Source organism: Bubalus kerabau, chromosome X (genome assembly GCF_029407905.1).
Source record: "Bubalus kerabau isolate K-KA32 ecotype Philippines breed swamp buffalo chromosome X, PCC_UOA_SB_1v2, whole genome shotgun sequence".
Taxonomy (NCBI): domain Eukaryota; kingdom Metazoa; phylum Chordata; class Mammalia; order Artiodactyla; family Bovidae; genus Bubalus; species Bubalus kerabau.
In genome coordinates, this window is record NC_073647.1 from 101371313 (window position 1) to 101389034 (window position 17722).

The window sequence follows — 17722 nt, forward strand, 5'->3', positions numbered from 1 at the left end:
TGTCTCATAGAATCCTACATCTTTCATCTTCTAATTTGGCCTTAACAGTTCATGGTCATGTGTGGGTCACAGAAACATGACTGGTTTAGTCTCTCCCTTACTTTTCCCTTTCCATTATAGAATGGCAAAAAGAAACAAAAGGAGATGGCATGCCCTGGTAATGTCATTAAGAATATAAACCTAAAACAGACCAAGATTTTCAATGAAAATCTACCTTGGCATCCCAATTCCAGTTGTGCCATTCTAAGTTTTATGTTCCTACTCCTTGGGAAACCTTATCATCTTCCATTCCCCTGAAAAATTTTAACATGATGTGTGTGTGTGTTTGCTGGGGGAAATTCACAAAACATGAAAGCCTCTACAGGCAAATTCTTTCCCTGCTAATGCCCTGTAAGCAAACTGAGTGGTAACACAAAATCTAAGCTAAGGCCACGGTACTTTTTTCAAGTTAGAAAAAGAAAGGCCCGTGTCTGAATGACAACTATATGTACATAGGTCAAGGGGTATGAATCTGTTTACATATCAGCAGTCAACTGGTGAAACACTTATTACACATTTTAACTGAAAACATTTAATCAGAGATGGCAACTACCTAAGAACCAACTATTTACGTGCCTGATCAAAAAGGAAGAGACTAAACTAATAGCTAATAATAACCTTTAAGACTAGCATTTCAAAAACAACTTAAATTGGTAACTGGCAAAGCCTATTATTTGTTTTTTTCTTCTGAGAAAATGAAGCTGACAAAGAAAAAGCTATGCAAACACTAAGGTGGTTTTTTCCAGCCATTACAGTGGCTTTAACAACCAATGCTTTGGTTTCATTTTCAAGCAACTATGACCTTGATTATACATTAAGATAAGTTATTTAAAATACCAAATTCTTCATCACCCATTTGATCTGAAGAGCAGTTCCCAAATTCTTCATTTAAATAAAGAATAACATCATTTATATCTGTAAAATCATCTATTTGTTACATGTCAACAGCTGACATACAGATTCTGGTTACTTTGGCAACCTCATAAATTACTCAGAAAATGGATACTTTTAAAAAGTTTTATTTTTTTATTTATGGCTCTGCAGGGTCTTTGTTGCTGTGAGGGCATTTCTCTAGTTGTGGTGAGCAGGGGCTACTCTCTAGTTGCAGTACACAGGCTTCTCATTGTGGTGGTTTCTCTTGTGGAGCATGGGCTCTAGCATGTGGGGCTTCAGCAGTTGAGGTATGCAGGCTCAGTTATTTGTGGCTCCATGGCTCTAGAGCATGGGCTCAATAGTTGTGGTGCACAGGCTTAGTTGCTCTGCAGCATGTGGGATCTTCCTGAATCAAGGATCAAACCTCTGTCTCCTGCATTGGCAAGTAGATTCTTAACCACTGAGCCACCAAGGAAGCCCAAAGATACACTTTTTGTACTGAAAACTTAACTCTAGAGATAATGTAACTCAGAGGAACAAGAACAATCCTAGTCCCTCCAGTCAGACAGACAGGTCATAACCTTGACTCAGTCCTGAACCATCTACATAACCTCACATGTCACTTGACATCCTCATCAGTATTAATCAAATGCAGGACATTCTCTACATGTCTGTGAGTATACATATGTGTGCTGGGCTGCTGTGCAGGAATACAGCCATCCATTGTGGAAAGGGAACTTAAGTTCTATCCCTTCTCCCTGAAGATGATGCAGTAAGGAAGGACCATGTGATCTCTAAAGGGAGAGATGGGCTTGACCCTGACTTGCAGCCTTGACCCTCTTATAAAAAAAGTGGGGGAGCACTATTGCTCCCATAGTCTCTATGCTATGAGCAACAGAGGCAGCCTTTGGCAGGCCCAGCAATTCCTAGGATCTTTCCATTTCAGCCTCCCCACCTGTGACTGTGACCAACCTGATGGCTAAAGGGCATGTGTCTTCAACTTATGACGTTAGTAATAAGGAGCCCCATTACCAAGGGCTAACCTTTATCATTCAACATGCACTACCAGGAACTTTGGGTCATAAATTGATCATTCAGTTGCCAATTAGCGCCTTGTGTCTGTTTATAAATGAGTTGGAAACCTGGGGGAGAAAGGGTATGAGATAATTTGCCACCCTCACATTCGTACAGTTTCTATGATGATTAGAAATAATATATGTAAAAACAGAAGTAAAGGATATACGCAAAGTTCCTTATATCAGATGTTCCATAAATAACTGTATTTGTGTGGGTTGGAAATAGTTTAAAAACAGTTTGAAAATTGCAGAGTTGCTTTGACAGAAGAACTGGCCAAATGGGGAGGTACTTTCTTATAAAATCAGTTGGGATTGTTTCCTCCTCTATGTTCTGAAAGATTTTGTGTAGGATTGGTATTATTTCTTTTTTAAATGCTAAATAGAACTCACCAATGAAGCCATCTGAGCTTGTATAAAGGTTTTTAATTATAAAAGCAATTTATTTCATTAATATAGGACTGTTCAAGTTTTCCATCTCTTCTTGGGTCAGTTTTGGTAATTTGTACCTTTCAAGAAATTTGTCCGTTTGTCCATTTCACCTGGGTTGTCAAATTTATTTGTACAAAGTTGTTCATATTACACTCTTATTGTCCTCTTAAGGTGTAAAGGGTCTGTAGCAATGTCACCTCTTTCATTCTTGATATACGTAATTTGTTTCTTTCCTCTTTTTTTTTAACCTTGATTGATCTATCTAGAGATTTATCAACTTGGAAGGCATTCTCTACTTCCTAAGGATGTTATCGAGCTTTATTGGCAGTCAACATCTCTCTTTTCTAGGCTCACTGAAAAGGTTTCCTTTAGTCCCCTTTCAGAAAGACAGCTGAAACAAGTTCCTTGGCTGTTATCTGAAGTAGGCATTTTTGGAAACTAAATTTTCAAAGAATAGTCCCACAGTGGGGGAGGAAGGCAGCCACTAACACTATTTATAAAGGTATTTAGTATTTTAAATATTTAGAGGCTTAGACCCAATCTTGCTGCTGAGCACAATGACCCTCCCTCAAAAATGACAGATTTTTTTTAAGTTTTTGCTTTTTTCTAATTTTTAGCCACACCCTCTGGCATGTGGGACCCATGTCCCCTGCATTAGAAGGCAGAGTCTTAACCAGTGGACCACTATAGAAGTCCCAGTAATGATTTTTTTTTTAATTTTTTATTTTGGAGTAATTATAGATTCACAGAAGTTGCAAAAATAGTGTAGAGAGGTCCTGTGGTATCTTCACTGGTTATACCTCAAATAATTGTACTACAATATCAAAATCAGGAAACTGATATTGGTACAATGTGTGTGCATAATTCTATGTCATTTTATCACATGTGTAGAGTCTTATAACCACCACTGCAATCAAGATGCAGAACTGTTCCACTTTCATGAAGATTTCCCTCATGCTATCCCATTTATAGTCACAGTCACCCACTTCTTTTCCCCACCATCCCTAACCACTGGCAACCACTAATTTGTCCTCCATCCCTATAATTTTTTCATTTCTAGAAAGCTATATGAAGGAAACCATATAGTGTGTGATCTTTTGAGACTGAATTTTTGCACTCAGCATAATGCATTTGAGATCCATCCAGGCTGTTTTGTGTATCAGTGGTTTGTTCCATTTTATTACTGAGAGGTATCCCACGGTATGGATGTTTGTTTAACCATTTACCTATCATGAGACATTGTTTGTTTCCAGTTCTGGGCTATTACAAATAAAGTTTCTATAATAATCATGTACAGTGTTTTGTGTAAATAGAAGTTTTCAATTCTCTTGGATAAATCCTCAGAATTAAGATCTCTGGGACAAATGGTTATTTCAACTTTAGTTTTATAAAAAATTGCAAAAGTGTTTTCCAGAGAGGCTATACCATTTTACATTCCCGACAGCAATGGATGAGAGTTCTAGACTTTAAAACAGAAATGAGTCACTGATGATGATGAATCAGCTGCTATCTCTGAGTAGGTACAGAACATAGTAATAACCAATCCGGGAGAAGGAAAAAAACTAGAAAATTGTGCAGGTAACTTAACATAGAGATTCCCATGCTTTAAAAAATACCATAAAAAAAATCCCTTACCTTCTTTAAACTGTACCCAGCATGGAAAATAATTGGAGGGAGCAGAATGTTGAAAAAGACCTCTGGATCAAATGTTACCTAAAAGTTAAAAAAAAGCAATTTTTATTTAATACTAATTGGTGCCATATTATTTCCTTAATATTTTAAGCCACTGACTAAAGTTTGAATATTTTCAAAAATGACATAAATGTGAAAAATCACACAGGAGAGAAGCCACAGCTCCCGTGAACACTGGTCTGTTCTTCTCCATACAGCACTTCTGCACTCTATCCTTGATGGGCTGTTGAATATGTATTAAGATACAACAATTCAGTGCAAATTTGAGAACCAACAGAAAGCTTCTGGTCAATGTTCTTAAACAACAAATGTATACATATGGAATTTAGAAAGATGGTAACGACAACCCTGTATGCGAGACAGCAAAAGAGACACAGATGTATAGAACAGTCTTTTGGACTCTGTGGGAGAGGGAGTGGGGGGATGATTTGGGAGAATGGCATTAAAACATGTATAATATCATATAAGAAATGAATCGCCAGTCCAGGTTCGATGCAGGATACAGGAAGCTTGGGGCTGGTACACTGGGATGACCCAGAGGGATGGTATGGGGAGGGAGGTGGGAGGGGGGTTCAGAATGGGGAACACATGTACATCCATGGCGGATGCATGTTGATGTATGGCAAAACCAATACAATATTGTAAAGTTAAAATAAACTTAAATTAAATTTTAAAAAAAGAAAAAAAATAGTAATAAAAAAAGAAAGAAAAAAATAAACAACAAATGAAAACATCTTGATTTTTATTAAACTGTTATAAAAGTTCAACTACAATAAAAGGTGCAGGCATAATTCTTTACTAATTTTCTGCATCCTACCACCTAATGATTTATAGATATAATTTTAATGAATTTAAGTCTCTTTTGACTGACAGTCATTTGTGATATGTGATGTGGCCTAGACCAAAGTCTCCAGTAGTGTTAATGGCTTCCTGAACATCAACAGAAATTTATCAACTCTTTCAGCTCAGTGGCTCAGTTGTGGTCGACTCTGCAACCCCAGGGACTGCAGCACGCCAGGCCTCTTGGTCCATCACCAACTTCCGGAGTTTACTTAAACTCATGTCCATCAAGTCAATGATGCCATCCAACCAACCATCTCATCCTCTGTCGTCCCCTTCTCCTCCAGCCTTGAATCTTTCCCAGCATCAGGTTCTTTTCCAATGAGTCAGTTCTTCGCATCAGGTGGCTAAAGTATTGGAGTTTCCGCTTCAGCATCAGTCCTTCCAAATATTCAGGACTGATTTCCCTTAGGATTGACTGGTTGGATCTCCTTGCAGTCCAAGGGACTCTTAAGAGTCTTCTCCAGCACCACAGTTCAAATGCATCAATTCTTTGCCTCTCGGCCTTCTTTATAGTCCAACCCTCATATCCATACATGACTACTGGAAAAACCATAGTCTTGACCAGATGGACCTTTGTTGGCAAAGTAATATCTCTGCTTTTTAATATGCTGTCTAGGTTGGTCATAGCTTTTCTTCCTAAGAATAAGTGTCTTTTAATTTCATGGCTGCAGTCACTATCTACAGTGATTCTGGAGCCAAAAAAAATAAAGTCTGTCACTGTTTCCATTGTTTCCCTTTCTATTTACCATGAAACGATGGGACTGGATGCCATAATCTTAGGGTTCTGAATGTTGAATTTTAAGCCAGCTTTTTCACTCTCCTCTTTCACTTTCATCAAGAGGCTCTTTAGTTCTTCTTCACTTTCTGCCATAAGTGTGGTGTCATCTGCATATCTGAGGTTATTGATATTTCTCCCAGCAATCTTGAGTCCAGCTTGTGCTTCATGCAGCCCAGCATTTCGCACGATGTACTCTGCATATAAGTTAAATAAGCAGGATGACAATATAAAGCCTTGACATACTCACTTCCTGATTTGGAATCAGTCTGTTGTTCCATGTCCAGTTCTAACTGTTGCTTCTTGACGTGCACACAGACTTCCCAGGAGGCAGGTCAGGTGGTCTGGTATTCCCATCTCTTTCAGAATTTTCCAGAGTTTGTTGTGATCCACATAGTCAAAGGCTTTGGCATAATCAATAAAGCAGAACTAGATGTTTTCCTGGAACTCTCTTGCTTTTTCGATGATCCAATGGATGTTGGCAATTTGATCTCTGGTTCCTCTGCCTTTTCTAAATCCATCTTGAACATCTGGAAGTTCACAGTTCATGTACTAAGGAGACTAAAATTACCTGTAGGTAATCAGGGAAACTGGGCTTCCCTGGTAGCTCAGCTAGTAAGGAATCCACCTGCAATACAGGAGACCCCAGTTCAATCCCTGGGTTGGGAAGATCCCCTGGAGGAGGGCAATGGCAACCCACTCTAGTATTCTTGCCTGGAGAATCTGCATGGACAGAGGAGCCTGGCAGGCTACAGTCCATGCACTTGCAAAGAGTCAGACACAACTGAGCTACTAAGCACAGCACAGCACAATCAGGGAAATCACTGTGAAACTATTAACAAAGTCTTATGACATCCAGAAAAGAATTAAACATTCTATAAAGCCTCCTAACCCTTTTAAAGAATTTGCTCCTGTTTCTAGATTAACTGGCTCTTATTTCAATTAATTATTTTAAATCTTCATTCTAATTATTAAATGTTTAATAATTAAAGGTTTAATAATTCTAATTATTAAATTAGCATTTCTCTTTAGAAACTGAAACTGTTGATTAGCCTAATTCACAGTATGTTTTCATTCAAATTATGTTTTATTCTATCTTCTTGCTAAAGATAAAAGTAGTCTGAAAAGCAGAGAATATCAGAATGAGAAGGGGCCTTGGACAATATCTATCCAATATGAGGACACTGGGGCCAAAGAGTTTGTGACTTGCTGAAGTCTCCAAACCCAGAAATGTATGAATCAGCACAAGAGTTCCCTGACACCCACTCCAAAACTGCATCAACCAAGCTGCCTCAACAGGCCTCTTCTCCCTTCAACTGACAACAATAATCTTAGCTGTGTTTGTTCTCCCACCTTTGCTTTATGTGGGAAAAGTTTAAAAAGGAGGGATCTGAATATACGTTTTTCTGAAGATAACAGAGTAAAAGTCAACTTCATCTTCTATTACGAAACTCAAAGATGGAAATGGGCTGGGGTTCTTCCCCTTTCCCCCACATCCTCTCTAGTATGAAGGACTTGGGTGGCCATTTCAAAACAGCCATTAGTGTGGTATTTACACTGGGTATCTTTCTCAGTTGCATTCAATTTCACAAATGTTTATGGAAATCCTATGCATTCTTATGAAGGGTTGGAAGCAAAGAGCTCACTAGAATTGCCATTAGGGACAGAGAGATGATGGGCATGTTTAATGTTCCAGGTTGAGAATAATTTTCTTTAAGGATTATGGCAGATCCAGAGAACAATAATTTTTGGAATGCAAGCTACACTCTATGACTGCAATCACTAATTGCAGTCAATAAATTGGGAAATGTAAATTGTAGAATATGGTAGAAAGAATCATGAAGAACTAAGCATAACTTCTGAACACTGAATATACAAGCTAAAAGAAAAATGAGAAACCAATCTTATTTTAAGAAAGAAACAATCTCATCCCTAAACCATAACAAGGATAAGAAACATAGTCAAGAAGAGATGGGAGTTGGAGAGAGGAGCTGAGTGGGATGTACACGCGCAGTGCACCACTGGAGGCCCACATCAGTCTGACTAAGCTAAAAGGCTTAAGCTTTTAGGCCCAAGCTAAAGGCCCAAGTTCAAATCTGGTTCCTTCTCTTCATCACAGCCCAAAAGTTTCCTAGCCAAACTGAGAGCCAGGAATGTTACTGATGTTCTAGGAATTTGAAAACATTTCTCTTCACAAGGTCAAGACAGAATTGGAAAATCAAATACCACATCAGTTGTTTTTAATTAAATAAAGCAGTAAGAGTTTTGCATTAAAAAACAAAGATCATGTCAGGACCACAACAGCTCACCTTCCTCAGCATGTCGTTCTGCTCTACACTGTTGACCTTGCCGGGGCTGATTTCTCCTTTCAGGGTGTATTCAAAGAACTTCCCACTGACATTCACTAATAAGGTGCTGAAGGCCCTGTCTTCCTGAGTGCAGCTGAGTGACTTGTCATGACCACTGGTGGCAGTGGTGCCATACCTCAGGATCACCCCGACGATGAGCCCTGAAACAGAGTGGAAGAAAACATCAGGCCTGTGGAAGGACAGAGAGATTATTTTTTGGAGGCCAAGGAGAGGGTATGTATTTTAGGAACAACTCTACAGTCCTTCAGAAGGGTTAGGCATCCATCTATTCTGGTTTGGGTCCCTTAGCCACCAGGAGGACAAGGTAGGCCAGTACCTTTTAGGGTTATGATGGCACTCTTAGTATTCGGAACCACTGATAGTGTCTCACATCCCAGGATTTTGTGGGAGGAAGATGGGTGACAAGAGGCAAAGTTGTTTTCTGCCCAGCAGAACCACTGAGCTCTTTGATTTCTACCAGCAGCATCCCTCAGGCCATCCACAAGCAAGGACAAGGCCTCGAGAATTTCTAGTTGCTGCAAAAGCAACTTATTTTGCCACACACCAGAGGAAGGGAAGAAAAGAAAAAAAAGGATTTTGCTTAGGTCCTTTCAAGTATTGGATATCATGGAGAAAATAATTATATCCCTTAGGGAGCCAAACACCACAGTGTAAATTTTCACAGTCATGATTCAGGAACTGGAGAGCTGGCTTCTTGGGGCTGCAGCATTGACACAGCTAGCATCATTAGCTGCAAGTCTTTCCATCACATTTTGTTCTTAGTAGGGTTTTCCCTTTAGGAGGAAAAAAACAGCAAAACTGTGTGTAAGCACTTAATCCCATGAGTTATAAAGAAATGTTGCTCCCCTGGTCCTGGATATGAGTCACATATGCCCAAGTAAAAATGAGTGAAATGTGAAAAAAAACACACAAGTAACTACAAGACACTTTCTATAAGACTCTCTTAGGAGAAAATTTCAGATTTCTCTTTAAATTCAGTTGTTAGAAATATTAAGAGAGAGAATGGTACAATGCTCCTCCCATCTCATTTTGCCATTAAAGGATAAAGTTATATGAGAAAAAGAAAGAACAATGTTTACTATATCCCATGTATAATGTGCTTCCCTGGTGGTAAAGAGTGCTTCAGATGGTAAAGAGTCTGCCTGTAGTGTGCAAGACCCGGGTTTGATCCCTGGGTCAGGAAGATCCCCTGGAGAAGGAAATGGCAACCCACTTCAGTATTCTTGCCCAGAAAATCCCATGGACAGAGGAGCCCAGTGGATTACACTTCATGGGATCACAAAGAGTCTGACACAGCTGAGCAACTTCAATTCACTTCACTTCATGTATAATGTTCTACAATGTCTCTTATCACCAAGACATATAAGAACTCACAAGACATTGTTGAAGAACAAATAATATATAAAATCCAGAAAGATATAGTTCTTTAAGTCACACTCTGCTCTGTGTCTATTGTTTTATTATTGATGTTATTATTAATATTAAAGACTTGTTCTAACATAATTGAACTTTGTGAAAAAATAAAGTTGTAAATTTTTACTCCAAATTTAAAATGAGGTTCTTAAAAATCTCAGCTTGAGACCTTGGTCTCTACCATCCAGAAGGTACACACATGGTGTACATTTGGCAGCCAAATAGACTGGAATCCTGGGCAATCTTTTTGTTTGGCTTGGCTGTGCCAACTCTCAGGAAAATTTGTCATAAGAGCTGTCCATAAGGGGCCTTTGTCATCTTTACTTTCATTGTGTCCACCTGTACAACCAAGGTCCTTTATTTTTTAAACTATTTTTGGGAGTAAACCTTCTAGATTTTGTGAAGGTTGCATCCTATGTACTCTCTTGTGCAGGAGACTCTTGCATGTTTTTGGTGTGAGTCACTATTAAGGTATATCTCATCAATGGCCAGAGGATGGATTCTTTAAACTGGTGAAACTTCTAAATTGGCAAATTTTTAGCTTTCATTATAAACAGCTATTTTATTGGTACCTATGAAAAACAAATTAGATCATGGATAAAAAAACATTAGATTGTTAATTAGGTTGATTGATTAACAGGAAAATAAGAACCTAAGAAAAACTATACAGATTTCTTTATAACAAGGTGAAAATTTTAAAGGGACTCATCCCAAAAGGATAAAAATCTTTAGATGGTTATCAAGAAATAAGATAAAGAAAATAGATACTAATGGGATCAAAACAAAATGTTTTGATACAACACTACTGTGGAGCCCTATATTGAGGTCACAGGACAAAAATCTCTAGAATTGACCAAGCCCCATAGCAACTGTTGCCATGAGCCCTCCTGACCTAAATTTAAATTAGCCTGTTCCCTGACTTCATATTAGGTAAAATATTCACCATATAGCTTTCTGACCAATCACCTAATGCCACCCTTCTAGCAGGAATTTTCTTCATCTCAAGGCTATAAAATTGACCACTAGCCTGTGAAATGGGTCAGCTCTCCCTGGTCTGTCAGGAAGTCAGCTGCTATGTTTGCAGCACCCTTCACTATCTTCATTCTTTGTTCTCAATAAACTCACTCTCTTCTGAAATACTTTGTGTCTGGAAATTCTTTTCTAAGCCACACACAGACCACAACAACTATCTAAGGTTGGATGGGCCAGAAGGACCCCCCCCCCACTGGTCCCCAACATTAAAGGGCCCCAAACAGTTCAGTTCAGTTACTTAGTCATGTCCAACTCTTTGCGACCCCATGGACTGCAGCACACCAGGCTTCCCTGTCCATCACCAACTCCCGGAGCTTTCTCAAACTCATGTCCATCGAGTCAGTGATGCCATCCAACCATCTCATCCTCTGTCGTCCCCTTCTCCTGCCTTCAATCTTTCCCGGCATCAGGGTCATTTCCAATGAGTCAGTGCTTCGCATCAGGTGACCAAAGTATTGGAGCTTCAGCATCAGTCCTTCCCATACACACACACACACACACACACACACACACACACACACACACATGTATATGCTTTTAACCCAACTGTAAGTCAATTTTTACCCAATGTGTAACCAGGCCTCTGACAAAATTAATGATGACTACACGTCTTGACGTGGTCATCCATACATTTAACTCTATATAGAATTAATTGTAATAGTGCAACTCTAGATGTGGGAATAAGCAACAAAGAAAATACTTCCTGGATCATAATAGACTAGCAAAACAGAAGATCCAGAGAATTTTAGGTTATCAGCAGGGCTTAATCCAAAACTTAGCACACTGAGCAGCCTATCAACATAATTCTCATCTGATCTAGGAATTAGCCTTCTTAGCACCATGGGACAAATTAACTGGTCAAGAAATGCCTCCTAAAACTTGGTCTAATTTACATCCAACAGGAAGTGCTGTGAACAACAACAAAAAAAATGTTGCCTGCAATTCTAGTAAACAAAGAATATTTCCAATCAAAGAAACCACCACCACCACCCCTCAAGGTGCACCCTGGAGAGAAGTTAGATGGAAATAAATAGGCTATGTGTCTCGATAGTTAAGATGCATATCAAAGGAATAATTTCAATGAGCCCAGACTCTTACATCTTCCCATACATAGATAAGCATTAAATTCATTAACTTGAGAGGTCTGGGTTTTGTGATTAGCAGTAATTTTTTGGTGTTATTCCTGGGCTGTATAGCTGTCAGCAAGGTTCCTGCATAAAACACGTTTTTCTTCAGTCAACAAAGTCTTCATCAGGAAACTAAAATAAGTCATTTATAAAAGGCTGTCCTCCCAAATCAATAGCTGCTTCACATAACTCACTGTGTTTACTCGTTATTAGCAAAGCTAACTATAAAGCTAAACCATGATAGGACAGGGTCTTCACAATGACTACTCTAACAAAAGAGGAGGTATAATATTGTGATTTATAATAAGAGATATATATTTGGTCTTCGTCCCAGTTTCCTGGTACACAACTCCTAAAACCCCTGGAATCCCTAAGGCTCTAAGTGTCTCTTTGTATGCTAATGAGATGACTGATAGCTGGGGGCTCCCAGATTAGCCTCTGAATGGGGGCTGCTTACCAAGGCAATCAACCAGTTGATTAGAGAGTTGGAACTTTTAAAGCCACCCAACCCCTGAGCTCCAGGCAGGGAAGAGGTGCTAGAGGTTAAATTGATCATTAATGACCAATGATTTAGTTAACTATACCAATGTAATGAAACCTCTATAAAAATCCCCAGAGTACACAGGTTCGGAGAGCTTCTGGACTGGTGAACACATGACGGCAGAGAAGGGCAGCTGACGGAAACTCCGTGCCCATTCCTACATAACATGCCTCATCCATCTCTCCCATATGGCTGTTTCTGAATTATATCCTTCTCTAATAAATCAGTAATATGGTAAGTAAACAGGTTTCCTGAGTTCTTTGATCTATTCTAGCAAATGATCAAAGCCAAGGAGGGGAACATGGGAACCTCTGACTTACAGTCAGTTGGGCAGAAGTTGGATTTATGACTAACCTCTGAAGTGAGAGGGGCAGAGGTTTTGTGAGGCCTGTGGGATCTGTTGATACATCCAGGTAGATAGTGTCAGAGAGTTAAACTGTGGATACTCAGTCGGTATTCACCTGAGAGCTGGAGAACTGCTTGGTGTGAGAAAACTCCCACATGTGGTCACAGAAGTGTCTAGTGAGGGTATTGAGAACAGAAGGGATACAGGAGATTTTTCTTTATAGGAGGTTTATATTTGCAGACAAATTCCTCTACTACAGGAAATGTCCTTGAAGTCTCTCTCAGTAATCATCACCATCATACCTAGAAGTGTTATTAGATGATGAATACTGTTTTTACATACGTATAAAATCTTACCCTCCCTACCTGGGCCCAAGGTGCCTATGTTAAACATGTTATGGAGACAATAAAGATGATGATGCTGCCCCCTTGTGTTAAAACATTACAACAACAGTCTGCTAATTCAAGATAGAGTTTGAGTAACTCCTTAAAACATCTACATTCATATTTATTACCACTGTACTCCATGGCACTAAAGGACAGTCACTGCTACATTAAGTTCACATGTGACATCTTCCACTTCAAAAAAGAATAAGATATTAGGAGTATTAGGAGTGTAGAGGGATAGCTTAGAAAGAATATAATAAAGACTTAGAAAAAATATGAATGGCATATTTCCATCTTCTAGACATGGAAGACATCCCCTGACAGGAAACTATAAAGAGATCATAACTACAAGGAATTAGGATTTGACACTAGATATTTTTCAAAGCTTAGGAAGTTCAATATTACCCCCCAAAATGATGGAAAGCAATGGAAACATTAATGACTTTACTGGATCAACATCATAATGTTCAAGATTACAAAGAGCAATAATCTATGAGTGTGGGCCAGAAAAACAGCACATGTCAGCTGATGAAAAGAGACTCACTGATTTCACAGGTATATGACTAATGCTAGGAAAAAAATTAGTTCTGAACTTTTATAGAAAGCAAATATAGATGAAATTCCTTTGACATCTGAGGTGGTTTAAAGCAGCCTGATGAACTACAGAGGTGCAAAAATTCAAAACTTTTTCAGTAGGAAAAAATTCAAAACTATTTCAAACTTTTGAGTATGAAAAAAATTCCTGTATTTATTAATTGTGCTGATGGTGTACAATTGCCAGATTTTCTAATGTTTAAAAGAAACACCTAACCAAAAAAAGAACCCTATATACAGTTTATGAATGTACCCCATTGATGGTATGAGGAAGGAACTTAATTATGGACAAAGTATGGTTCAAAAATTCTATAAGGCCATAAAAGAAACTAGCCTCCATTCTGTGACTGAGTTTGTCAGGAAGACAGTTGAACAAATCGACACTCAGCTGTAATTCTAGACAACTATCCACCTGCTGCAATATTTAAGTGTCTCCATCAATAAGCCTTTGTTAAGGAATTGGGAACAGGTGCATGGATGCCCTGTTCTCTAATGAGACTCCACCTCCCCTTATATGAGCTACTAGGAGCAGACGATCATCAGTAGGGTTTGGCCACCACTATGGGGATTTTTACAGCACTGTAGAAGTTGTTCTGAGTTCTAAGGCTTCATCTGAAATCCTGAGAAAACAAAATGTCCCATTCCACATTTCATTACACAGTGTCTGAAGAGAGTGATAACTATTTCTAATTGAGCAAATTAAGAGAATGCAATGGATCCCAACAGTGACAATGATTTTTCAGATTTGGGAGTCATTCAAGTGACTCTGGTTTTGAGAATGTACGTTACAGCCTTTTCAATATCCTTTTTTACTTGTTCTACTACTTACACAGCTGTGTTATTCACTGATATATTCATTTCAAGGAGAATTCATTTAAAATATTTTTGTTACTAGTTTTGAGTATGTAGTGAAATTACTTTTTAAAGACAATTTTATTGACGTACAATTTAAATAACATAACATTCCCCATTTTAAGTGTACAATTCAATGATTTTATTAAATTCAGAGTTGTACATTTGGAGCATTTCCTTTGGCAGTCACTCTGTTTCCCACTCCCACCCCCATGCAACTACTGATCTATCTTCTGTCTCTATAGATTTGACTTTTCTGGACATTTCATAGAAAAGAAATCATACAATATGTAGTCTTTTGTATCTGGCTTCTTTCTCTCAGCATAATCTTTTCAGGGCTCACCCATGTGGAAGGAAGATATTAATACTTCATTACTTTTTTATTGTTGAATAGTATTCCACTGTATGGATATAACATATCTTGTTTATTCACCAGTTGATGAGCATTTGTATCGGTTCCATTTTTCTGCTATTATGAGTAATGCTGCTATCAACTTTTGCATACAAGTCTGGATAGACATATGTTTCCATTTCTCTATTGTAAACACCTAGGAGTGGAACCACTATGACATATGGTGAATCTATACTTATTACTTTAAGAAACTGTTGAAGAGTTTTCAGTTGGAAAACTGTATACCATTTTATGCAATTAATATCCCCACCAGCAAAGTATCAGAGTTATAGTTTATTTACATGCTCTAAACTCTTTCTTATTGTCTTTTGATTGTATCTATTTTAGAGAGTGTTAAGTGGTATCTCACTGTGGTTTTAATTTGGATTTCCCTAATGCCTAATGATGTCAAGCATATTTTTATGTGCTTATGGATCATTTGTATATCTTCTTTGGTGAAACGTCTATTAATTCAAATCTTTTGCCATGTTTAAATTAGATTCTCTTATTGAATTATAACAGATCTTGGTGTATTCTGATACAAGTTCTTATTGAATATATGATTTGAAAATATTTTCTTCCAGTCTGTGACTTGTTTTTTCTTTTCTTTCTTTTTTTAAACTTTCTTGATGCTGTCTTAAAATGTTTCTTGCTTTTAAAATTGTCTTAACAATAAAATGGACTTTTTCCCTTTGTGTGTACACTTCTATGAATCTTTAAATTTTATTTTTTATTGAGGTAACATTGGTTTATAACATTATATATATTTCATAGGTACAACACTATATCTGTACTTCTGTATACAATACAGCATAGATTCACATAAGCACTACCACAATCAGGATACCAAACAGTTCTATCACTCCCAGAAAAAATCCCTTGTACTATATCCCTTGACAGTTACACCTTCACCTTACCTAAAACAGCAAGAGTCATTGATTTGTTTCCCATTACTAGAGTTTTGTTGTTTCAAGATTCAGTTCAATTCAGTTGCTTAGTCGTGTCCAACTCTTTGCGACCCCATGGACTGTAGCACCCCAGGTTTCCCTGTCCATCACCAACTCCCGGAGCTTACTCAAATTCATGTCCATCGAGTCAGTGATGCCATCTAACCATCTCATCCTCTGTTGTCCCCTTCTCCTGCCTTCAGTCTTTCACAGCATCAGGGTCTTTTCCAATGAGTCAGCTCTTCGCATCAGGTGGCCAAAGTATTGGAGTTTCAGCTTCAGCATCAGTCCTTCCAATGAATATTCAGGACAATTTCCTTGAGGATTGGCTGGTTGGATCTCCTTGCAGTCCAAGGGACTCTCAAGAATCTTCTTCAAAACCACAGTTCAAAAGCATCAATTCTTTGGTGCTCAGCTTTCTTTATAGTCCAACTCTCGCATCCATACATGACTACTGGAAAAACCATAGCTTTGACTAGATGGACTTTTGTTGGCAAAGTAATGTCTCTGCTTTTTAATATGCTGTCCAGGTTGGTCATGGCTTTTCTTCCTAAGAGCAGGTGTCTTTTAATTTCATGGCTGCAGTCACCATCTGCAGTGATTTTGGAGCCCAGAAAAATAAATTCTCTCACTGTTTCCATTATTTCTCCATCTATTTGATGTGAAGTGATGGGACCAGATGCCATGATCTTAGTGTTCTGAATGTTGAGTTTTAAGCCAACGTTTTCACTCTCCTCTTTCACTTTCATCAAGAGGCTCTTTAGTTCTTCTTCACTTTCTGCCATAAGGGTGGTGTTATTTGCATATCTGAGGTTATTGATATTTCTCCCAGCAATCTTGATTCCAACTTGTGCTTCATCCAGCCCAGTGTTTCTCATGATGTACTCTGCATATAAGTTAAATAAGCAGGGTGACAATATACCACTTTGACATACTCCTTTCCTGATTTGGAACCAGTCTGTTGTTCCATGTCCAGTTCTAACTGTTGCTTCTTGACCTGCATACAGATTTCTCAGGAGGCAGGTCAGGTGGTCTGGTGTTCCCATCTCTTGAAGAATTTTCCATAGTTTGTTGCAATCCACAAAGTCAAAGGCTTTATAGTCAATAAAGCAGAAATAGATGTTTTTCTGGAACTCTTGTGCTTTTTTGATGATCCAATCGATCTTGGCAATTTGATCTCTGGTTCCTCTGCCTTTTCTAAATCCATCTTGAACATCTGGAAGTTCATGGTTCACATGCTGTTGAAGCTCGGCTTGGAGAATTTTGAGCATTACTTTGCTAGCATGTGAGATGAGTGCAATTGTGTGGTAGTTTCAACATTATTTGGCATTGCTTTTCTTTGGGATTGGAATGAAACCTGATTTTTTCCAGTCCTGTGGCCACTGCTGAGTTTTCCAAATTTGCTGGCATATTGAGCGCAGCACTTTCACAGCATCATCTTTCAGGATTTGAAATAGCTCAACTGGTATTCCATCACCTCCACTAACTTTGTTCATAGTGATGCTTTGTTCATAGTGATGCTTTTTGTAGTGATGTTTTTCAAGGTTAAATGGAGTCAAACTATGTGACCTTTTGAGACTAGCTTCTCTTGCTCGGCCAAATACCTAACTTCATTACTTTTTACTGTTGAGTAGTATTCCATTGTGTGAATACACTACAGTTTATCCACTAACCTGCTGAGGGACATCTGGTTTGTTTATAGCTTTTGGCTATCACAAGTAAGGCTGCTATGAACATTCGTGAACACGGTTTTATATGAACATGTTTTCACTTCTCTAGGGCAAATACACAGAGTAGGATTGCTCAGTTATTGGGCAAGCATATGTTTAACTTTATAAGAGTTGGCCAAATCATTTCCCAGAGTTTCTATACCATATTCGCAACAATCCACCCACCTCCCAAGCAAGGTTTGAGAGTTCTAGTTGCTCTGAATCTGAAAACTCTTGACAATACAACAGAAAATCTGCAAATATCCAATCAGCCAGCCTGGGAGTAAT

General features: G+C 38.4%; 1 protein-coding gene across 2 annotated transcripts in view; it reads right to left on the reverse strand.

Annotated features, from left to right (window-relative positions):
- SLC9A7 (solute carrier family 9 member A7) overlaps positions 1-17722 on the reverse strand; it is a 174776-nt gene that overhangs the window by 75646 nt on the left and 81408 nt on the right. For both annotated transcript variants that reach the window (XM_055564964.1, XM_055564962.1), the window contains exons 2-3: positions 8037-8236; positions 4053-4130 (exon numbers count right to left, since the gene is read on the reverse strand). In XM_055564964.1, the coding sequence (XP_055420939.1) occupies positions 4053-4130; positions 8037-8236 (278 nt within the window). The remainder of the gene's footprint in view (positions 1-4052; positions 4131-8036; positions 8237-17722) is intronic.